General features: G+C 43.3%; 1 protein-coding gene across 2 annotated transcripts in view; it reads right to left on the reverse strand.

Annotated features, from left to right (window-relative positions):
- Positions 1 to 201: 201 nt before the first annotated feature.
- The window catches only part of ITPR2 (inositol 1,4,5-trisphosphate receptor type 2), a 559320-nt gene continuing 534479 nt past the window's right edge, over positions 202 to 25042 (reverse strand). For both annotated transcript variants that reach the window (XM_043440936.1, XM_043440938.1), the window contains 2 exons: positions 3571 to 3732; positions 202 to 2885 (listed from right to left, as the gene is read on the reverse strand). In XM_043440936.1, coding sequence (XP_043296871.1) covers positions 2799 to 2885; positions 3571 to 3732 — 249 coding nt within the window. In that variant the 3' untranslated portion in view covers positions 202 to 2798. The remainder of the gene's footprint in view (positions 2886 to 3570; positions 3733 to 25042) is intronic.

The following is a 25042-nucleotide window of genomic DNA, read 5'->3' on the forward strand; positions in this document are numbered from 1 at the left end:
AAAGTTTCAGTATGCAAGAAAATAAGCCCTTGTCTAAACAAACTTTTAAAAGGTAAAATATGTTAATTTTACATGTATAAAATTTATTTTTTAGTATTATAGTCTTAAAACATACCTGCATGAAGCTCTTGGGCTTCAGAGTGGACTATGTAGGGGAATCAAATCCTTTTGAAGTTAAAAATTATGTTCCACAGAAACTGATACTTTTAAGCCAATATGGGTTTTAATAACTAAACAGTAAAACATTTCTCTTAACATCAAAATCAAAGATGATTATACTTATTTTAATATCACTATATAAATATGAGAACGTTAATTGACACTTGTCTAGGTCAAATATTCCAGTTGCATTAACAAACATATATAAAACAAATATAAATTTATAGCGAATGTCATGATTATCTGCTTCATCATGAATTTAATAGCCTGAAAGCTGCCTTTTTTGTTTGCTTTCGTTTATTTTACTTTAATAATCTCAAAGTATTGAGGAAGGAAAGAAGAGAACACAACTGAGCAATATTTCAATTTTGATTAAATAAGAGTCTGGTTAGTTGCAATCCCTTTTGAACACTTAACGCACTGTGACATGATGACCTGCCACTCCTCAGCGGTTGGAGAGGTTAGGCCATTTCTTGATAGCAGGTACATATCCAATGACTCATTCTCTCTAAAAAACTGTGTAAGAAAAAAGTAGGTAGTTCATCTGAAAGACAGGTTGCGCTCATCTGTACAAACTAATTTTTTTTCTTGATGCTGGGATATCCATCAGAAACATGTTAGTTTCTGCTAAACAGAGATAGGTTCTGACATTGCAATATAGCTAGTATTTACCACTTTACTCTGCCTGTGAACCTCTCTGCCTAGTTAAAATACTTTAAAAGGGTACTTTTCATCTAATACTGTTAATAACAAGAATGGCCTTATTTTGTGTGTGTGTTTTTTTTAAATGGCTGCTTTGGTCTACTTCAGTTTTGGGAGAGCCATTTAAAACTCAAAATGTGATACGGTTTAAAGTTTTACTGATGCATTAGGACTGAATGACAGTAGAATTTCTCAGACATTCACTGAACGCCCACTGGGTCCTAGGCTCTGTGCTGATATAGCTCAGTTTCTGATCCTTCTTGATCGTGATCCTTCAGGGACCGGTCCGGAAAAATACTATCACATCAGAGTGAGCAATTTTTAACTTGGGGAGTTATTTGGAGGGGGGCATGCATCAGCAGATTCAGTTCAAAAATTCACTGCTCTGGGTTTCCGCAGCTTTCCTCCAAGTCTACATTTTAATGGGGTGTGGAAGAAGGATGGGTTTGGGCATTCTTTATCATCTTCCTAGACCGTGATTAGAGAATTTTAGGAGCCAAGAGCTTAAACTACATTCAAATAATCCAAAAGCTTTAAAAAGGGGCATAGCAAATCCTGTCCAGACCTTAAACCTTGGTGGTAAGAACACGAGAGTTTAAAAGGCAATTTTTTTTTTCTTTTGGGGGCAGCAACCAGAAAAGGTCAGCTTGCTGAGCACTTCCCAGAGTCTGGTGTCACATGCCTCACGCTCTCACCACACTGCGGTTCCCCTAACACTTTCATGATGTGAATTTTGCTTTAGCATTCTAAAGGCATAGTCTCTAAGACTAACACAGGAATGGCAGGTTATTTTCTCCCTCCACAAATTCTGGTTGCATAATTTAACATAAAAACAATTTGAGAAAGAGATTATTATCTTTTTACCTTTTGCAAAGCTCTTACTGATAAGAGTTTAAAATATGCAATTGAAACGTTGCATTTTCTGGAGTATTCAATACATTTCTTGGATTTTTCCCCCTAACTGCAGGAATAGAATAAATAAAACCACTCAGTTCTTAAGCACAGCAAACATGAATCAAAGAGCTTTTACTCCATATTTATAAAAGGCAATGCCACCATCATAAGTTTCTCTGTATTTCTTGTCACCTTTAAGCATTTTCATTTGTTAATCTCAATGTATTTCAATAGCACACATATGTTCTCAAAAAATTCTTCTCTGGGGCTTACTGTCAGCTTTTTTGTTCCCAAATCTTTGATAGTCTTAGTCTCTACAGGACTTGAAACATATGTTAACAAGTTATATAAAAGCCTCTTTTTGTGCTCCGTATTGACAAGAGTCCCTCTGAATCTGGGAGAAAGCAATCGTATTCCAATCGTGTTGTCAGCTGAGGGACATAAGCTCCAAAGCACTAGTTCCTAGGGCCATAAATCCATTGTGTTCCATGTTATAAATAAGGAAATTGCCTGTGATGGCTACGATTTGGAAGCATTAAAATTTTTTCTTTGCAGCTCTCATTTTTAATCTTTTTAGTTATTTCCCTTAGTAAAACTTAGCCACCAAAATATGACTTCCTGTATCACTGACCCAGATGCCATAATTAAAAGAAAGACATTCCAACCAACCATGACAAAGGTTGCAGTGAGCATTAAAGGCAAAACAGACCCTTATCGATTCAGCCAAAGGTAGTTCTCTCTGCCCTGCGTCTCCTTCCACCCCGCCTCCCTCCTCCTCTCTCTGTCCATTTGAGCAAGCGGCTTGACTTTGCATTAAGATTGCGTGATGTGTGCTTTCTAGCGGCTGCATTTTAAGTTTGGTCTTCTCAACCATGAAAACACAGTTAAAAATTGTTCTCAGAGCTAAACCACTCAACATCTTGGCACTTGGTTGTTTTTAACTTTTCAACAATAGGCACTGTTCACTCCCCTCGGTCTCAGTTCTTTATTCAGTGATCAGGCAGGACGCTGATGAAAGGCTAGTCACGGCTGCCCCCACGGTATCAGTGTGGTGGCATGTGATGATTCACATGGGGTGTGTTTGATCCGAGAAAGCCCAGTCTCTGCTTATTCTTCCTTTGTTCTGTCATCTGGGGGGAAAAGAGAGAGTGTATTAAGCTGATTTTTCTCACTCTTTCCCAGCGCTGGTGGAACACACAGTGTTGGGTGAATATTTCCCAGTGAATATTTATTGAAAAAGGGAAAATATTTTTAAAAGTGAATTTCCATAGGCAGAGAAACAGAGCAAACCCCTCTCTGTGGTTAAGAAAGAGGAACCGTGGTTCTTTTAAAGCAGCCCTTGCTTGTCACATATCATCACTGCCATCACCTTAGTCATTTTAAAAGCTACCACAGTTACTTTTGATACTATTTTTACTAAGGCTAACAATCTTACATGATGAAGGGGTTGACTGTAGCACTGAAATGATAGATACTAATGACGATCTGCTTTTCTGATGAACTTAATAATTGCTGTGATGGCAGAATATACGATTTTCTATCAAAAAGTCCAAAGTGGTCCCTCTCTTTCAGTATTTGTTCCTTCCTTCCCTGTTCCACAGAAGAAGTGTCACACAAGATGGGTGTGACAAGCAGAAGCAGGCTCTGCTTGCCGAGAGGTGGTTCTTACAATATAGCGTGGGGTTTCTTTACTGTGATTTACAATCCCGTGGACAACAATCTCACTGCCAGGATTCTCCTGTCTCTCCCACTCACAGTGGTGAAGGATTTCACATCACCCCCCGCACCGAGCTCCCATCTCCGAAGGGCACCCACCTGCTCCTTGAGCTCTGCCAGCTGACCGGACAGCTGTCTGACCAGACTCATGGTTGATTCCAGCTTCTCCTGCAGGTTCCGAATCTCATTTTGCTCACTGTCACCTTCATTGCTAACAAGGGACATGGCTCGCATCCGAGGAAACCAATCCAAATTCTTCTCCTAAAAGCAAATAAATGTGCAGGAACAAGGCAATAAATATGGAAGGGAGCCTGAAGTTATGTAAAGAATGTTTATAAGGGTTCATTATTATTAACATTTTGGAGAAGAAAATGGCAAGCCACTCCAGTATTCTTGCCTGGAAAATCCCATGGAAAGAGGAGCCTGATGGGCTACAGTGTAGGGGTCGCACAGAGTCGGACACGACTGAGCAACTGAACACATTATTAACATGTAAATCAAAGTTGCTTAGCACTTTCAAAGCAAAAAGTACTCTTGCTGGCCAGGGGTGGGGAGAGGTAAAGGTGGGAATGAAGTGAGGGTTCCATATTAGTCTTCATGAGCTGAGCAAAGATTTTAAATATTGGAACGAATTTCTTATGGTCTCCCCCGGAGGTCCTGGGTAAAGCGTTTAGGACAGTGTCCTGCACCCTGTAGGTGATTAGTGAATCTTGATGAATGATGAGCTAGGCTTTGGAGGCTGAGAAGAGCAGATCCAAATGTGTGTGGGAAAAGTAAAGGCCTGAGCCTCCCTACCTGATCCCTGCCCTGGCGCAGAGGAGAAAGGGGTGGCGGAATGGGAGGTGATAAAAGACATGTTTCAGTTCCAGGTGCCCACGCCTATTTACCTCCCACTTCCCCAAGACAGGCTAAGGGGAAGAGGGAAGTGGGAGGGCATGGCCCTGGGTTACCCTGTTTGCTCCTTTTGGAAACATTTTATTACAGTGGGGATGGGGTTTTAGAGTTAGACTTCCCCAGAGGGCAACAGGGGGTGCCACTTCTGTTTTTCCAGGCTGACTGAGAGTGTAGGGGGGTGTGTGTGTATGTGCATGTGTGTATGTGTGTTCCCTCCATTGTGGTAAAAAAACATATGGTTACCAAGATACCCACATCTCTTGAAAATTCTTCCTGATTGCCCAACATCATAGAATCCCTGTGAATTATTTGTGACCCATCTTTTAATCCTCAAGAAAGTTTCCCATTTTAAAGATGAGGAATCGAGCGGTCCCAAGAGTTTAATTACCCTCATCTCAAGCTAGGAATTGGCAGAGCTAGGATTTGAAGGCAGGTTAGCCTTTTGGCTGGGTTTCCCTGGTGGCTCAGCAGTAAAGAATCCACCTACAATGCAAGAGACCCAGGTTTGATCCCTGGGTCGGGAACCAACACAGGAGGGGATGGCAATCCACTCCCGTATTTTCTCCTGCAGAATCCCATGGACAGAGGAGCCTGACAGGCTACAGTCCATGGGGTTGCAGAGTCAGACGTGACTGAGCATGCACACAAGCCTTTTGGCCACTGATCAGGAATCCCAGTCTATATTTACCTATTTCCTTATATCACATTCTTCCAGTATCCCTGGCAGTGACCTTCCTGCTTAAGATTCTTTCCAGTCCAGAAAAGCCCACTGCAGTGGCTACAAAGACGTCTGCTTAGCTGATGCCTAGAACAAGAGCCAGGAGAGTTCTTTCTCCTCCTAAGGGGAAAGGTCCAACCTCTGTACCTCGGCACTTCTGTCTAAATCTCATCTGGCCCTTTGGTTGGTTTCTTTGGTAGTTGTTAGTCAAAGAACAACACATTCTTTATAGTTCCTGACCCCCCAGTGGCAGTGGAAAGGGCTGATAAAGGATAGGATAAAATATTCAAGAGAGTTAAGCTGCATTTAAACAGCTGTAGCTAATTAGCATTTCAAAAGAGAATGGTAACTTATTCTGAAGTGCAGAGTGACAGCCAGTTTCATTCGATTAGTGCTTCAACATCTATTGCCAGGTATTTAGAGATGAAAATCAGGTAAGACAAAATGTCTGCTCTCAAGGAGCTTGTGGCTTAGGACAGTCCTCCATGAAAAGTGGACTGGGCAGTCTGCGTATCAAAATTCCCTGGGGTTGCTTGTAAAAATAGCAGGTTTCAACCCCACCACCTCTTATGAAATCAGAACCTCCTAGGGGGCCTGCATGATTTGTAGGTGCTCTAAAGTTTAAGAAGTCTGATCTATGGAGACATAGAAGATTAACGAGAACCGCTAGGGTAGTGGCTGGGTAGGGAGATGGAGTGAAGAGGAAAGATGGGAAGTGGCTGGCATAAGGAATGGGAAAAGTGAAAAATGAAAGGGTTAGTTGTTAGTTGTGAAAGTTGCTTAGTTGTGTCCGACTCTTTGCAACCCCATGAACAGACTCCTCTGTCCAAGGGATTCTCTAGGTAAGAATACTGGAGTGGGTTGCCATTTCCTTCAACAGGGGATCTTCCCGATCCACAGATCGAACCCAGGTCTCCTGTCTTTCAGGCTGATTCTTTATTGTCTGAGCCACTGGGGAAGAGAAGCCAAAGAGGGACCACTGAATGCTTGCAGGGTGGAGTGGGAGACCCTACCTTGGAATGACTCCATCAGAGATCAGGGCTCACCAACAGCCCAGGTGGATGTGCAGCTGAGGCCAAGAGCTGGACTGATACAAGATGGTGTGTGCCCTGGAAAGGGCATCAGGATGACAAAGGTATCGGGAAGCTAGGTATGTCTGCTGAGCAGTGGCTGGTGTGAGGAACACTAGTGTGTGGACTGGTAGGAGGGATGGACAATAAACAGACAATCCAGTGAACTCCAGTTCTCTTATCTATTTAGAATCTGTATTATCTACTGTACTATCTCTTATCTGAATTTTACAAATGCAGAAACTGAGGCTAGCAAACACAAGCTAGAATCAAGATTGCTAGGAGAAATATCAATAACCTCAGATATGCATATGACACCACCCTTATGGCAGAAGTGAAGAAGAACTAAAGAGCCTCTTGATGAAAATGAAAGAGGAGAATGAAAAAGTTGGCTTAAAACTCAGCTTTCAGAAAATTAAGATCATGGCATCTGGTCCCATCACTTCATGGCAAATAGATGGGGAAACAGTGGAAACAGTGAGAGACTTTATTTTTTGGGCTCCAAAATCACTGCAAATGTTGACTGCAGCCATGAAATTAAAGATGTTTGCTCCTTGGAAGAAAAGCTATGATTAAACTAGACAGCATATTAAAAAGCAGAGACATTACTTTGCTGGCAAAGGTCCATATAGTCAAAGCAATGGCTTTTATAGTAGTCATGTATGGATGGGAGAGTTGGACTATAAAGAAAGCTGAGTGCTGAAGAATTGATACTTTTGAACTGTGGTGTTGGAGAAGACTTTTGAGTCCCTTGGACTGCAAGGAGATACAACCAGTCCATCCTAAAAGAAATCAGTCCTGAATATTCATTGGAAGAACTGATGCTGAAGCTGAAACTCCAATCCTTTGGCCACCTGATGCAAAGAACTGACTCACTGGAAAAGACCCTGATGCTGGGAAAGATTGAAGGTGGGAGGAGAAGGGGACGACAGAGGATGAGATGGTTGGATGACATCCATGATTCAATGGACATGAGATTGGCTAAACTTGAGGAGTTGGTGATGGACAGGGAGGCCTGGCGTGCTGCAGTCCATGTGGTTGCAAAGAGTCAGACATGAATGAGCGACTGAACTGAACTGAATTGAGGCTAGCAAATTATTTTGCTGGAAGCCCAATCCAGACCTGTCTGTATCCAGACCTTCTGGCCAGAAAGGAGACTGTGGACAGAGAGTCGAATAATAATAAGGTAGGATAACTTCAGGAAATAGAAACTAGAGTAAGAAAGTCTGAAATCTGATAAAATATCAGTGAATTTAGGGAGTTAGTGTATCATGGGTATAGTTGGAGAACTTTAGCTGAAGAAGATGAAAAATTTCTGGAGATAGACAGTGGGGATGTTTGCATAACGATGTGAATGTACTGAATGCCACAAAAGTCTACACATAAAATGGATTAAATGGGGCTTCCCTGGTGGTTCAGTGGTTAAGCCTCCATGTTGACAATGCAGAGGGCCCGGGTTCAATCCCTGATCAGGGAACTAGATCCCACATACTGCAGATAAAAGCTCCTACATGGCTTAACTAAAAAAAGAGTCTGTATGCCACAACAAACACTGAAGATCCTGCATGCTACAAGTAAGATCCAGTGTAGCCAAAAAAAAAAAAAAAAAAGGTTAAAATGGTATGCATGTGTATGCTCAGTCGCTCAGTCATGTCCTACTCTTTGTGACCCCATGGACTGTAGCCCATCAGGCTCCTCTGTCCATGGGATTTCCCAGGTAAGAATACTGGAGTGAGTTGCCATTTCCTTCTCCAGGGGATCTTCCCGACCCAGGGATCAAACCCACGTCTCTTGTGTCTCCTGCATTGGCAGGCAGATTCTTTACCACTAGCGCCACCTAGGAAGCCCAGGATAGAACAGAAAGGTTTGACAGCCTCAGATGGCTGGCTGGATCTGGGCTGAAGAGTTAGCAGGAGACAGGATAGAGACGGCGAAAACCTCAGCTTTAAGAACATTTCCTAGAGAAACAGAGACAAAACACTGTTCTAATACTTAGCTCATTGGAAAAGACCCTGATAGTGGGAAAGATTGAGTGCAGGAGAAGTCGGCGACAGAGGATGAGATGGATAGATGGCATCATCAACTCAACAGACATGAGTTTGAGCAAACTCCAGGACATAGTGGAAGACAGGGAAGCCTGGCATGTTGCAGTCCATGGGATTGCAAAGAGTTGGACACAACTGAGCGACTCAACAACAACAATGCTTAGCAAAGATAACATGGGTGAGATGGAAACTGCCTCCAAAGAAATTGCTGTCATAGGTATCTCAGGGGCCAGGTCAGCTCAGTCCACAGTCTCTTGCTTTTGAGGAAACAAAAGCAGTTCTCAGGGGACCGCTGCCCCAGCCGGTTGGGCCACGGGACTCTTTTCCTTACACATTCTTTCTTCACTTGTTCCTTTGTTCATGCATTCATTGACTAATTCTTCCTTGTTGACCCTGTCTGTGCTAGGCACCGGGAGAACAATAGGGAGCCAAACCCAGTGTGATTCTTGTGCTGGTGGAATTGATAGTGATAGTCTAGGTGGAGAGTAAAACTTCAATCAAAGATGGTGAAAATAACGACAAATAGGACTTAAGTGCTGGGGAGGAAAGTCACCTGGCCCCACCGTCCTTTCTCCTAAGGTCCCCCAAATCATTCTCTCTTCTAATTGTCTCCTGGTTTCTCTCATCTTTCTTCCTCTCACTGCCTGCATCTTTCTCTGTGTATGTTTGCTTGGTTCTCAGCCTTTTCTCTACCGATTTTATACTTTTTGTTTCAGTCCTCTTTTTCTCTGTATACCAACTGACTATAATCTGAAACTAAAATATAATGTATCATTAAGATTTTTTTTCCAATACTGAATGCTTTCTGGTTCCTTTTCTTAATTTTTAGGAACCTGACTTGAATGCCTTGCATCTCACTAAAATAGCAAAAAATAAGCACCCTAAATTGATTGTCTTTTGTCCTCTTTCTACAAAAAAGCCAGCCTTTTAAAAATAAATGTTCACAACTGATTTCTCCTAGTACAGAAAGTGTATTCTTTTCACCAAAAGTAACTCAAGTCCAAACAAGTTCTTAGAATAAATGCTACACGTGGCTTTTCACAGAAGTGGTTTCCAATGAAATACCCCAAGCTTCCTCTCTCTGCTCCAAAGTCACAAGGAGCAGCTTCCACAAGAGGCTCAGCCTGAGCAGGGTAAGAAAGGAAACCCTGGACTTTATTTTGAGCCAGAACCACAGGACAGACACCCAGAACACTGGCTGGTTAATGAGATACCACTCACTCACCGTGTTGACTTGTAACATGTCCGCCATTTAACAAAGCAGTTTGATTTTATTTGTTATTTCTTGGTTACTCACATAGGTTATGTCCATCCTGTGATCATGCTCATGATTAATAGATTCCCATGGTGACTTTGGTTAGTCAATATGACATCATTTCTTTGTTTCACCAGGAATGAATATGTTTGACCGCAGGGTAGTATAAAGTTGGGAAGCTAGAGATTAAGTGTTAGATTCTGAGGTTGCAGTGTATGACCCTAGAAACTTGGTGAGTGGAAAGCCAAAGCTTTTCAAAGGTACTAAAATGCAACTCCCAGAGATGAAGGGACAAAAATCATGGCAGCCATGATCCTCCTGCTATCCCTAAATTTTAATAATAACGCATCTTCCTACGGGACCAGAAGATGGAGAGATAGGAGTGTGAAAACCTTTCAAACAGTCCTTTCAACAGTCAGATCAATTTGCCTTGTTTAATTTTGTAGTTATTCAGTAAATGGTTGGGTTGTCAGAGTTAGTCAGAGCTTATCTGTGCTATCTTTATAATTTGTTCTTAAATGTGATACCCCATTTTCAGGGAAGAAGCCACACAGTATCAAGGAAAGAGCACTGATCTAGGAGTCAGGACACCTGGGTTCTGATTTTAGTTCAGCCAAAAGTGAACTGTGTGATAGAAGAAGGGTTCAGCTCAGTTCTGTCGCTCAGTCGTGTCCGACTCTTTGCGACCCCATGAATCGCAGCACGCCAGGCCTTCCTGTCCATCACCAACTCCCAAAGGAGGGTGGGGGAGCCTTATTCTCTGAATCCAAGTTTCCTCATCTGTAAAACCAGAATGTTACCCTGGGTGGTCTCTATGTCTCTTCCAGCTCGTCATTCCGTGAGTTATGAATTCAAAACTTTAAAAATCAAATTGCTGAGACAAGCCCTAAGCTTGCCAACTGAGCAAACAGAAACATAGCATTTAGGCTAGAAGCAACCTTGAAACCACGAAACCCAAGCTCAGCATATTACAAATGCCCAGTCTAAATCCTAGAAAGTTTAGGTTTCCTTGAGGTCTCACAGCTGTTCTGCTGTACTTGACTTCCGCTTCTAGACAAGTCCTTCCATTTAATGCAGTGAAACAGCTCTTACATAATGTAATCTAGCCCTGTTGATGTTGAATCGACAACAGGCTCAAGAAAACATAAAGACTGTAATGATTTCTCTCCGTATCACAATGAGATTGAAAAGTAGAATAAGATTGAGTCCAGTGAGCCAAACACTGGAGAAATTGTCTTATGTCTCTTTAATGTGTTCTAGGTACACATTAAACGTTGCCTGGGACAAATTGGGAGTTTCGAATTAACAAATATATGCTGCTATATAAGACAGATAAACAACAAGGACCTACTGTATAGCACAGGGAACTGTACTTGATATCTTACAATAATTTATAATGGGAAAGAATCTGAAAACAATACATACATACATCTCTCTCTCTACATATATAATTGAATCACTTTGCTGTATACCCGAAACACTGTAAATCAAATTATTTGATTTATACTTCAGTTTCAAAAAAATGTAAAAAAAAAGTTGCCTGCATGTAAGTTAAAGAGAATGCAAGCACTGTAGTTCTGTATCAGAGTAATAATCCCATTTTTTAGCTGCTTGGCAAGTGTCAGCCACTTAAGTCGTGCTACGGCCAATACCCACAGAAATTCCATAAGGTTGAGACTGTTGCCAGCCCCATTTTACAGAAGACAATACTGAGACAGGAAGAGGATTAGTTACTGGCCAAGGCCGCAGACTGGTGGTAAATGGCTGGGCCAAGGTTTGGCCTCCACCCTAGGTGACTGGAAATCTTGTACTCTTTTCACTACCTTGGACTATTTCTCCACGTCCAATAGAGATGCCAATGCTTAGCTTCTGAACTTGCCAGGGAAAACAGAGACTACCCAAAGGCTCAGTGAGTAAAGAATCCACCGACAAAGCAGGAGACACAGGAAACGCGGGTTTGATCCCTGGATCGGGAAGATCTCCTGGAGGAAGAAAATGGCAACCCACTCCAGTATTCTTCCCTGGAGAATCCCATGGACAGAGGAGCCTGGCAGGCTACAGTCCAATGGGTCACAAAGAGTCGGACACGACTGAGCGACTAAGCATGCAGCACAGTGAGAATACATTTTATAACTTGAATTCCCCTGATATGTCTTCCCGGGTAAGCTAAAGATTTATTTATTGAAAATTAGAAATAAATGCTTTAGGCATTGTATCAGAAATGTAGATGCAGATACTGTGGAAATACATTGATTGACCCTTGACATTCGCTGCAATTTTGAAGTGTTCTGAAATATTCCTAATGACAGGTACCACACTGAACGTACCATTGTACTGTGTTTGTACTGGAATATTGATAAACCACTGTACATGTACCTTCACCTCCACTTCCAGACTCTCTATGCTTAAAACATGCTGTGGCAAGACCATTTGCAAAGGTTTTTCTTGGTTACCATCCTCTTCTAAGGCTTAAATTTACACTGCACTTTCTATTCTAAAACCGTATGTGAAGCCTCCTAGGCTGAGGAGCATAACCATCTGCCCAAAGCCTCAGTGTGACCCACTACATTCCTCTCTTGGCACTTCTGGTTTGAAGATGTCAGCAGGCTCTCTAAAGGAACACCAGCAACGCTAACACTATCTACTCAGTGGAAGGTTCCTGAGGGAAAGACACCATTCCTGCTTTCTGGAACGTCACAGACCAAGGCCAATAATCTGGAACAAGGATTCTTTCTGAACTCAAAATAATCATATGATTACTTCTGAAGTCAAAGTAATCATGTGGGTTAATGGGAAATGCGTCATATAGCCCATCCCAGCCTCTGCTCCATGAAGGAGGGGCATGGTGGGCCTCCCACCCTCTGACCAATATGGCGGCCTTGCTGGCAGGTGAGATGTTGTCTCAAACCCTTAAGGAGCACCCACAACACTGGCATTTGGACTTCTAGCTTTGTTCCTAGTGAAGACCCCACCTGTATGTGACCAGAGTTGTTTAATCTGGACAACAAAAAGGCTGATTCTCACAGGAGTTTGCACACAGACCCTGGGTTAAAAGGAAGGAAGGATGAGCTGGGAAACACACTCTTGTCTGACAAACACCGGCGACTGTCGGTGAGAGAAAGGATCCAGCTGTGTCCTTTGAAGCTAAAACGCTATTCTTGGATTGATAAATAAATGAGAACCTTGTCAACTAATTCTAAAAAAAGGGAGGGAATAAGAGTAAAAATTTTGCTGTGTTAGAAAAATAGCACATTCCAGGACTGGAAGATTCATTTGCCACCCTTTATTAACTGTATCTTCCTTCTGTCTCTGTTTATTCTGTTCTGTATCTTCCTTCTGCAACTGTGTTCCTTAAAGTATGACAGAGTACCCTACTTGGGTGGCTTGAGAAATTTAAAATGTTAGTTATTCAAGGCAAATCTGTACTGAAAGTTTTTGTAAACCAACAACCCCCCTTATGGAGTCATGTTCAAACTTTGAAATATTTTACAGATCTAAATGTGTGGACATCATGTTTGCATTATGTGAAAGTGGTTTGAACCTTACAAGGTGGAGATGTAGATGTATGTGTGCTCAGTCGTGTCTGACTCTTTGTGACCCCATGGACTGTAGCCCACCAGGCTCCTCTGTCCATGGGATTTTCCAAGCAACAATACTGGAGTGGGTTGCCACTTCCTTCTCCAGAGGATCTTCCCAAACCAGGGATCGAACTCACGTCTCTTGCATCTCCTGGCATTGGCAGGAGGATTCTTTACCACTAGCACCACCTGGGAAGCCCTGAACCTTAGAAACAAAGTACAAACGTCAGAGATCCTTGGACTGCTGAACAGACTGCACAGAGGTCGGAGTCTGTCCCTTAGAGGCGTTTAACAAAGGCTGAAAAGCAAGAGCCCCTGACATCCCTGCGGGGCTCCTGCCTGACCCCTTTCCATGGCCCTGCCTCCAGGGGGCTGCTGGCCTGGGTGCCCTCCAGGGACAAGGCCTACTTTTAACCAGTCCCTGCTCCCAAGGTCAGTGAGAGAAGTAGGTCCAGCAGAAGTACCACCGAAAGAGGGAGTGGTGGAATGAAAATGACTTAACAGGCTACTGATCTCGGCAGGGCCCCAGGCTGGTAGTCAAAGAGTCAGCTGGGAGGGACTGGACGCTGGTCCAGTTTCATAGCCCCCTTGTTTTATATGCAGCACCGCTGCGGTGGGAGTGGCTGGCCCGTGCCCAGCACAGGGGGTGCAGGAGGGCACTCTCATGGCCTGGCAGGCTCAGTTTCTCTGGCAATGAAAGCCTGAATGCCCGCCTTCTGTGGCTTCCTCACCTTCGGAGCCAGAGCAAAACAGGTGAGTGTGGACCTCATCGGCTACAAAGAGGGTTAAAACAGTTCAACCAATGTTTACAGAAAAGTGTCAGAAAAAGTGCTGGACTCAAGTTTCAGACTCATGGGTTGAGACTTCTGTTCTTAAACATTTCCAGACTGGTTAAAAAAAAAAAAAAAAAAAAAAGCTATCTAGGTGCTGGTAAAAAAAAAAAAAAGAAAAAAAAAAATGAAGTCAGTTGCTCAGTCATGTCTGCCAGGCTCCTCTGTCCATGGAATTCTCCAGACAAGAATACTGGAGTGGGTTGCCGTTTCCTCCTCCAGGGGATCTTCCCAGCCCAGGGATAGAACCTGGGTCTCCCGCTTTACAAGCAGATTCTTTACTGTCTGAGCCACCAGCGAAGCCCCAGGTGCTGGTAAAGTCAGCCATTCATGGGGACTTCGGCCTCCTGCAGCGGGCAAGAGGCACTGCATGTACTAGGCCAACCCATAGGTCACTGCCTGAGGGTGGTCTACGTGCTAGATGGTGGGCCCCAGCTGCTTGGGGGTCGAGAGAACTGTGATTGCCAACGCCCACCTATCCCAGCAACCTGAAAATGCACTGATTTTGAAAAGCAGGGCTCTCAGTGGTGACCTGGAATAGGTTATCATCTGATGATATCACAAAGCTTGTGCCCCTGGGGTGAGCAGTAAACATCATCGCTGACAGCAGGAAGGACGGTGAGCAGAGCCCACAGCCCCGGGGCACCCACCTTGCTTCCTAGCCTGGTCCTCCTCCCTCCCTCCTTCCCAGGGCTCCCTGTTAGCCGCATCATGTCTGTCCACGACCGGAGGGCAGTGGCTACACTCAGAGTGAAAGTGCCTGTGGATTCTCTTTTGGTCCCAGACTTCCCACCTCTGATGCAGCCTACCATGACCCTTGGGTGTTTGCACAACGCAACAGCTACATCCGCAAATGGAGGCGTTCTGATCTGCTCCCAGACATCAGGGCACCCAAGGAAGGAGCTGCACTGAGAAGAGACAGTGGTCCACGGCTGGGAGGGCTGAGAGGGCCCCGGACCCGACATAGCTTAGGGCAGCTGGGAGCTAGAGTCCTCTGGTCAGTATCTAGCATACTGCTAGGTCAGGAACAGCAAGGAGCAGAAGGGCTCTGGTTGCGGCAGCAGCTGTGATGTAGGGCTTCTGGAGGTGATGGATCCTACCTTGAACAGCAATCAGGTGGGCAATCACTCAGAGAGAGAGGAGAGAAGTCCGGCACCCAGGGCTGCTTTAAGCACCGGCCAGCTGATCCCGAGACACACAGCAGCCCCAGAGGCAGGGACTGAAACAGTCAAAGGTCTGAGGATGCAGCGATGGGAGGCTTGTCTGCCAACTGGCTGTGAGTGATCAAGGAATCAAAGGGCCTGCCTGACATTCTCCCAGATTCCTCTTGCTGTTTTTCCTAGAGAAGTGTTAAGCGGGAAGCATTCTGACCACAAAGGAAAAGTAAACAAATAAGAAAAGCTTGTGTAACAGAGGAAACCATCCTCGTCAGGGATACTGGACAGCTCCAAAGTCCTACCTGTGGGCTTCCTCAAAGCAGGTCATTTCCCTTCTTGTTTGTGGTTTTCTTTTCCTGTCAGTTCATAACTCCACTTAATCTATATTTTTGTTCTTGGGACTTTAACCCTTTCTTCGTCTTACTATTTGTTAATTTCCGTATTTATTCTCATAAGCTACTCTCTCAGCCTTTTTATCAAAGAATATATTTACTTTCTTCTGCAAATAATCTCAAGTATGAGCATTTGCAAATCTCACAGGGACAGAAGAAAACTGGAGATTTCTTCATGGTGAGGTTGGGGCAAAGTATTCTGAACAGACTATTGAATACTCCAGTGGGTATCTGTCCAAATTCTGGCTGCCTAACACCTGATGTCCTCCTATGCCTGAGGAAACTGCCACTGGGGGTCATGATGGAAGGCAGGGTCCGGCGTCCTGATGTGGAAGCTGAAAAGGCTGACGCCCGTCTGTCCTCCCCGAGACAGTCAGAGCGCAGTCATGTGACTTACGAGTGGCCACTAGTTGCTCTGGCTTGAGATTTTACTGTGGAACAGGTGCTACCAAGAAGAATTCTTTTTGTTCACAATGGGTGAAAGAGTGACTTCTGGTTGTGACGACACCAGGGGTGCCAAGGCCGACTCCCAGGACACTGCAACAGGCGGCGGCACCTTCCCTCCTCCAGCCTGTCCCAAGCTGGGACTTCCTGGCCAGTCCACTTGGTTTGAATTGTGCCCAGGTGGGCCTGGTTGTCACTTTCCTCTTAATTCTGTGCATCCCTTCCACAATCAGTTGTTATTGTTTAAAGACTCTCGATGGGTGCAAGTGTCAAGGGACCTATAGGACCAGGTGCTAATTTAACACTGGCAAATTCTGTCCAGAATAAAGATGATAAAATTTTACAGTGACTAAGGTCCTTGTCTAAGTCACAAGTGTGTGCGCATAGTCGCTCAGTCATGTCCGACTCTTTGTGACCCCATGGACTATAGCTCACCAGGCTCCTCTGTCCACGGGGATTCTCTAGGCAAGAATACTGGGGTGAGTTGCCATGCCCTCCTCCAACGGATCGTCCCAACTCAATATTGAACCCAGGTCTCCTGCATTGCAGGCAGATTATTTACCAGTTGAGCTACCAGGGAAGCCCAAGAATACTGGAGTGGGTAGCCTATCCCTTCCCTAGGGGATCTTCCCAACCCAGGAATCGAACCAGGGTCTCCTGCATTGCAGGTGAATTCTTTACCAGCTGAGCTACCAGGGAAACCCTATGTAAGTCATACAGCTAACTAGTTATTATATAATAAGTGTATTTAATATTATCATAGTTATGGGAGAATTATCATGATACCATAAATAAAATACCATAATCACATCATAATATCATGTCATACATAATTAATATTACTGATTAATTATTGGATCATCAATTAAGCAGAGAAGAAATTCATAAGTGTTTATAAGCCCTTTAGAGGGCAGTATTTCTTTCTGATGTGTTCTTGCATCTTCCATTTCTATGTCCTTGGCACTTGATACCTATTGTTGGTAAAACAGATGGATAATAAGGAGTTGCTGTATACAGTGCAAATGAGCATAAGTAAACACAGTAACCTGAATTTTCCAATCAGACATATTATTATGAATGGTTCCCCTTCCTTTTTGTTCTTTATTAATCCAAAGCAAAAAGACCTCCTTCCTCCCTTTCTTAAAATGAATTTAATGAGCACCTGCCATGTAGTCAATACTGTTCCAAGCTCTGGGTAAAGCAAATGAGCAGCTCAGAAAGGACCCATTTCCATTCTAATGAAAGGTGAATGAAGGGGATGAAGACGATAACAAATGAAAACAAATGAAAATAATTTCAGAGAAGGGTAAGTACTATGAATAAAATGGTGGTTTGAAGCGTTATCTTTAGAGAAGAGGGGCTAATGTGGATGAACTGGCTGTAAAGGGTGCTCTGAACTAATGGGAGTTTCAGGCAGAAGGAACAGTTATGCAAAGGCCCCAAGGCTCGAAATGAGGCTGGCATATTTGGAGAACAAAAAAACCAAACAAACAAAACTAGAGTGTGCTACCAAGTGAGAGATAAGGAGAAGTAAGAGAGAAGGTACCAGAGGTAGACAGGGACCCGTTACGGAGAAGCCTGGAGGCAGTGGGAGTCGAGGAGAATTTTGACTTCCCACAGTGGAATGGCATTTCCTGGTTTGCAGCAAACACATACACACATACACATGCATTCAACACACACACACACACATAAATAAAGTTAAACAGAACACTTTGGCTGCTGCATGAAGAACAGACATGGGAGACTCCCATTTGGAGAGCACCATCTCCAGGTGGGCATTCTTGGGGGCTTTGGCGAGGGGGGGCAGGAGTAGGCATAGGGAAGTGCTTCCACAATACTGTCAGCCCCCAGGGGGGGCTTTGAAAGCAGCCACTGAGTGTTTGGAAGTGCTACCTGACAGGCAACACCTTTTCCTGGAGGATAAGACTGCATTCAAAGAGCTCAAGATATTTGGTTTGCATGATTAATGTGAATAGGCAGACTGGACAATTCAGCCCCTAAATGGACTATTGGGTCAGAACTTCACCGCTGTTCTCCCACAGGAGAGAACTGGGTTATGCCATTGTGCCCATCTCTGAGTTCAGTGACACCACGTTGGCAGCCTGAAATCAGCCATGGCGAGAGTAATTACACCAGGGAAATGGGCAACGCTACTACCATGGCTTTCCTGGTACCCCGAAACGGGCCATTAAACATTACTGCACTACTAGACCATCTCTTACTAATAGAAATGGAGGAAGCCTTAAAGATAGCTTAAATTAAACCACTAACCCCAAAGTCACAAATCAGAAGATCATGGCAGAACCAAGGTAACAACTCCTGATACCGAGTTGGCCAAAAATTTTGTGTGGATTTTTTTGTAACATCATACAAAATCCCCCCAAAAATTTTCGGCCAACCCAAAATATCAACTTCAGGAGATGTCACCAACTGAATTCTTAGTTTACAGGGTTCACACAGGTGCCATTTTTGTTTTCATTACTGACTTTTCTGTTTTGATTTTAAAGAACAGGATGATCTTAATTTAAACATACTTTTCAATGTCATAATTGAGGATAGTAATATCCAAAGTACATATATAAATATAGAACAACAAAGATTCAGGAAAAAGGATTAACCTATGAATGCTGTAAACTAAAAATTCAGTTGGTGACATTTCCTTAAGTCAAGAGACTTTTAAGGTCAGGGGTTTCTTTGACGTGTAGGGTTGGTAAAAAAGTCTGGGGTTTTGTACGATGTTACGGAAAAACGCTGAATAACAAGTGGTGACATAAGCAGTAAAATGTAGATCAAAGCACCTTTTTCTGATATTTTGACAGGACTCTCCAGAAACTTCGCTCAAATATCATCATTCATGTCCACTGTATATAATTTAATATGAAGTGAATTAAGAATAATACATTTATTTTAAAAAATAATAGGCAACTTATAAGTAGAGTTCAGGGGATGTTTTATGGAGACACACATAAAATGTCTATACAGAAAACCTAGAGAAAAAAACATTCCCAGAAATTCTTCTACACCAGAGTCAAATGGAACATAATAAAAAATGGAATTAAAATCTGTTTTAGTAACTCCATCTGTTACTATTTGAACTTCACTGTCTTTCATACCTCATATACATGTAACACATATATGTATGTGTATATGTGTGTGTATATATATATATATATATGGGCTTCCCCAGTGGCTCAGCGGTAAAAAATCCTCCTGCAATGTAGAAGATGTGGGTTCGATCCCTGGGTCAGGAAGATCCCCTGGAGGAGGGTACAGCAACCCACTCTAGTATTTCTGCCTGGAGAACCCCCTGGACAGAGGAGCCTGGTAGGCTACAGTCCATGGGGTCAAAAAGAGTCAGACACGACTGAGGTGACTGAGCACCGCACATGTAGTATATACACAGCACACACAGGTTTGCCTGAAACAAACAAAAAAATGAGTAAATCCTCAAAAAGACGACTAAAATTCCTCCTCTGGGATTAAAAAAAAAAATGTCCTTTTTCCCCCAACAAAAGTAAGCTATATAATGAATTGTCAAAGGAGGATCCAGCACATGGTTATCACTGCAGGGCTTCACCTGTCATAATCTGATTAGACTGAGTTTGCAGTTGGCCAGCTCACCAGCTGACATTCTTATACTAGCCTCTAATATTAAGACATTTTATCAAATTGTGCTTTTAACTTGCTTGGTTTATTGTAAAGTCTTTTTCCTTGTCTTCAAAATACTACCAAAGCAAAGGAAAAGAGTCACTGGTCCTTAAGTGTGTCTGTCCTGGGCTAGCAGCATTAGCATCAAATGGGAAACAGAAATCCAGATTCTCAGGCCACAACCCAGACCTGCAGAATCAGGTGCTCTAAGGTTGGGGCCCAGTAACCTATGCTTTGACAAGCCCTCTGGGTGAGGCTGATATGTACTACAGTCTGAGAATAACCACTTTAAATAATTCAAGACCTAACCAGTCATATATCATCACTAAGCACTGGATGAACCTTAACGAGAATCCTTAACTGTATTCCTGTACATATTGAGTAATCAAACAATTTGTAGGCTAAATAGGGACACATTCGGGCTTAAAAGGAGTGTTATTAAAAATTCTGCAGAGACAATGGCATAACCAGAATTGTTCCCATCAAAACTATGGTCCCTCTTGTTTCCATGAAAACCCAGACTATCATTTACAGTATCTGGACCAATCCGTTAGGAGAATAAAAGGGTTCCATATCTGGGCAGCCTGGAGATAAGAAAACTGCATTTATGAGGCTTCCCTGGCGGCTCAATGGTGAAGGATCCGCCTGCCAATGCAGGAGACACGGGTTTGATCCCTGGTCGGGGAAGATTCCACATGCCCCAGAGCGACGAAGCCTGTGCACCACAGCTACCGAAGCCCACGCATCTAGAGCCTGTGCTTGGCAACAAGAGACCACACGAGAAGCCCACGCACTGCAACAAAGCGTAGCCCCTGCACACTGTAACTAGAGAAAGCCTGCATGTAGCAACGAAGACCAGCTCAGCTTACATAAACAGAATTACATAAAAAATGACAATTGCACTTATGTATATAAATTGCTGAAAGGATATTTGTGAGATATTATCTACTATGAAGTCATATTTAGGTCACTTGTAAATTGCCTATAAAAATGGGTTTTGATACATTCTTATGGGAGTTGTCCATGCCTGCCTCACTCATTTCATTATTTCCCATTCTCTTCCTTTTTTAAAGTGGATAGATATTAATAAGTCCCTGAAATCTCCCTTTGATGTCAATGAACTTCTCCTAAAAAAATCCAAATTTGTTCCTTTAGTTTTTATCATCATTGGCCTCTTTATCAGTCCCTGAATTGTTTAAAAAAATCTATCAAGAAGAGCTTCAGCATAGTCGCAATCAAGATCTGGAGTGGCTTTTCTTAGATCAGTCTCTAAGTGCAAAGGAATTAAAAACAAAAGCAAACAAATGGGACCTAATCAAATGTAGAGGCTTTTGCACAGCACAGGAAACCATAACAAAATGAAAAGACAACCTATGGAATGGGAGAAGATATTTACCAGTGATGCAACAGACAAGGGCTTAATCTCCAAAATATATAAACAGCTCATACAACTCAACAACAAAAAACCAAACAACCCAATTGAAAAATGGGCAGAAGACTTAAATAGACATTTTTCCAAAGAAGACATACAGATGTCCAATAGGCACATCACAAGATGGTTAACATCACTAATTATTAGAGAGATTAAAGATTAAAACTATAATGAGGTACCACTTCACATCATTCAGAATGACCATCATTAAAAAGTCTACAAATAACAAATGTTGAGAAAAGGGAACCCTCCTACACTGTTGGTGGGAATATAAGTTGGTACAGCCACTATGAAAAACAGTGTGAAAGTTCTTCAGAAAACTAAAAATAGAACTAGCAAATGATCCAGCAACCCCACTTCTGGGCATGAAGAAAAAACTATAATTCAAAAAGATACATGTACCCCTATATTCGAAGCAGCACCATTCACAATAGCCAAGATATGGAAACAACTTCAACATCCATCAACAAATAAATTGATAAAGAAGATGTGGTACTTAGATAAGATGGAATCTTGCTCAATCATAAAAATAATATCAATATCATTTACAGCTAGATGCAACTAGAGATTATCATACTGAGTGAAGAAAGTCAAAAAGAGAAATACAAATATCATATGATACCACTTTTATATGGAATCTAAAATATGGTACCAATGAAACTATCTACAAAACAGAAACAGACTCACAGACACAGATCAGACTGTGGTTGCCAAGGAGGAGGGAGAGGGATGGACTGGGAGTTTGGGGTTGGTAGATGCAAACTATTACATTTAGAACGGATAAACAACAAGGTCCTATTGTAACAGCACAGGGAACTATATTCAATCTCCTGGGACAAACCATAATGGAAAAGAACATAAAAAAGAATGTACATATGTGTATAGTTGAGTCACTTTGTTGTAAGATAGAAATTAGCACAAAATTGTAAATCAACTACACTTTTAATAAAAAAAACAGAAAATAAAAAAGATCTGGAGTGTCTATTTGGGGATAGCACAACATTGAGATCTAAAAACAAATTCAGAGTTGGGCCAAGGTGATATGCCAGGTTGTACCAAAGAAATCTTATACTCAGATCATTTCCATTAGCATCAATTTATTTCCACTAAACTTTTTGCAAAGGGCATTATATGGATCGAAGGAGGCTGAATAAAAAACTCTTGAGTCAAAACAATACGTTTTCCTGGGATAGGGGCAAGCAGGATGTGACGTCAATATGAGACTGAACTCTAAGTTTGATGATAGCTTGAAGAGTATAGCACGGACCACTGTCTAGCTGGCTCAAGGACTTAGAAGGATGTAGGATGGTGCATAGGCTTCCAGGTGGCACTAGTGGTAAAGAACCCACCTGCCAAATGCAGGAGACACAAGAGACCTGGGTAGGGAAGATCCCCTGCAGGAGGGCATGGCAACTCACTCTAGCATTCCTGACTGGAGAATCCCATGGACAGAGGAACCTGGCGGGCTTACAGTCCAAAGGGTCACAAAGAGTTGGACACGACTGAAGTGACTTAACACAAACGCACACACGCAGGATGGTGCATAGCTCGACTTCGACTGTCAAAGCATCAACAGCTGGCCACTGGGTCCAAGGACAATGTAGCCCTGAATGTAGGGAGCCTAACGGCTGCAGGTGATGACATATAAGTCTGCCAGGCAGCTGCCGTTAAGTGTGAGAAGAAATGAGATAATCTCAAGTGGGATGAACAAGGGAAACTTCAAATGACAAAGCCAAGCTATGGGCTGTCCAGGACACAAGTGAGGCTGGCAGACAGTAGGGTGTACTGGAATTCCAGGGGATGGCAGCTCTTTCTGAATAATGATTCCTGGTTGACTGCAATGATAAGATGCCCAGTCACAAAAGGCACAGGGTCTTGGTGAATAGGAATTGCAGCCATAGTTCATACAGCAGTTGGACATAAGGCCATGTGGAAACAATCATTGATCATGCAGTGGGTATTGTATTTCTGATTTCTGTACACTTTCACAAATACACTCCCCATTTTCCCAACTGAGGCTATTCAGGTTTTATTCATCTTCATGCATTTTCCCCCCCCCTCCCCGCCACCCTTTTTTAAAAATTTCTTGGTTGTACCATGCAGTATGCAGGATCCTAGTTCCCCAACCAGCGATCATACCCGTGCCCCCTGCAGTGGAAGTGTGGAGTCTTAACCACTAAGCTGCCAGGAAAGTCCCCATGTTTCCATTTTTGAAACATTTCCCTAATTATTTGTTTTTATGGAACATCAATCTGACATAAGACTTAAACTGAAACAGATGCTGAAGCAACACCTACATGTAAAAGTCATTTCTGACACATGATGGAGCCTGTTGATGAAACACTGTGATGTCTGGTGGTGACTGGCTACTGCACACAGGTGCTGTCTTGATGAGAACTCAGATGCTCTCCTGAGATGTTTTATACCGAATACTGGCTGACTTTTAAACTGTTGGACTTCCCCTGTGGCTCAGCTGGTAAAGAATCCACCTGCAATGTGGGAGACCTGGGTTCAATCCCTGGGTTGGGAAGATTCCCCCAGAGAAGGGAAAGGCTATCCACTCCAGTATCCTGGCCTGGAGAATTCCATGGACTGTATAGTCCATGGGGTCTCAAAGAGTTGGACATGACTGAGCGACTTTCACTTTCTTTCACTTTTAAACTGTCTCCTCATTCAGGTGGTACACATCTTAAGAGTTGAAATCTTGGATATAGCTATATGTATGTACCTCCCACCCCTGTCCCCAGCAGTACAGGCAATTTCTGATCTCACATTTCTCCTCTGACTTGCTTCTACCGCTATTGTCTTCCTCCTCACTGACCACTCTCAGGCCCCCTTGGCTGGGGCCGAGTTATGTAACAAAGCATCAGACTGTTTCTGGTTGATTCTTAAGGGGAGATTCTACTCTCTTGTATAACTTGTGTGCATGCTCACTTGCTTAGTCGTGTCTGACTCTTTGCTTCCCAGGTGGCACAGTGGTGAAGAATCTGCCTGCCAATGCAGGAGATGTAAGAGATGTGGGTTCGATTCCTGGGTTGGGAAGATTCCCTGGAGGAGGAAATGGCAACCTACTCTGGTATCCTTGCCTGGAGAATCCCATGGACAGAGGAGCCTGGAGGGCTATAGTTCCAGAGTCTACTTTCTTGGAATTTCCCAAATCATGGGAATGTCTTTGTTATTCACAAGATCTCTGAATCAATCCTGGGTTTACAGTAATAAGTTGACTCCCAGTGGGCCCCTACAAAGCCTCAAGACAGGGGCAAGGCACCAGAAAGCCCAAGCACTCCTAATTGGAGAGTTGGGACTCTGAGTCAGCCTGATCTCTGGGGAGGGGAGAGAGGCTGCAGACCAAGTTCAAATATCCATATGTGGCCATGATTCAGTCCCATGTTATGAAAGCCTACTAAAAACACTTGGCACTGAAGCTTCCTGGTTGGTGAACACACTGATGTACTGGTTAGATAATGCACTCCAGTCTATGGGGAGAGGGCACGGAAGCCCTGCGTTCCCTCCCAGACCTTGTCCAGATTTCGTCCTTTTGTTGGTTCTCCTGATCTGTACCCTTTACAATGAAACTAATCATGAATACAGTGTTTTCCTGAATGCTGTGCATTGTTTTAGTGAGTTATTGAGCCTGAGGGGGTCATGGGTATCCTTGAACTTATATGTAGGCTGTTGGAAGTGTGGGTAGCCTGGGGGCACCCAAAGTACAGTTGGCATCTGAAGTCCAGGCAGTCTTGATGGGGACCATGCTCTCTAACTTAGGGGATTTGTGCTAGCTCTGGGTGGTTACTGCCAAAAACTGGATTACAGGGCCCTCAGATGGGACAACTGGTGTTGGAGTAGGCACCAATCCTGCTCACTGCCTCTGGTTATGGGCCATGTGGCTATTGCCTGCTGGAGGTGGCCAGAGGGGCAGGATGCCCTAGGAACGACGGTAAAGAAGCTGTAGGACAAGTGGTCCAGGTAAAGTGGGCTAGCTCGGCATCAGTTTTTGCTAACTGTTGTTGATCTGAGACCCATACGTAGAGGATATTTGATGGGACTGTTTTAAAGAGAGTTACAGAAGGATAGAATACACCCAGAAACATGCAGCTACATACAT

This window comes from Cervus canadensis, chromosome 21, assembly GCF_019320065.1.
Source record: "Cervus canadensis isolate Bull #8, Minnesota chromosome 21, ASM1932006v1, whole genome shotgun sequence".
Taxonomy (NCBI): Eukaryota; Metazoa; Chordata; class Mammalia; order Artiodactyla; family Cervidae; genus Cervus; species Cervus canadensis.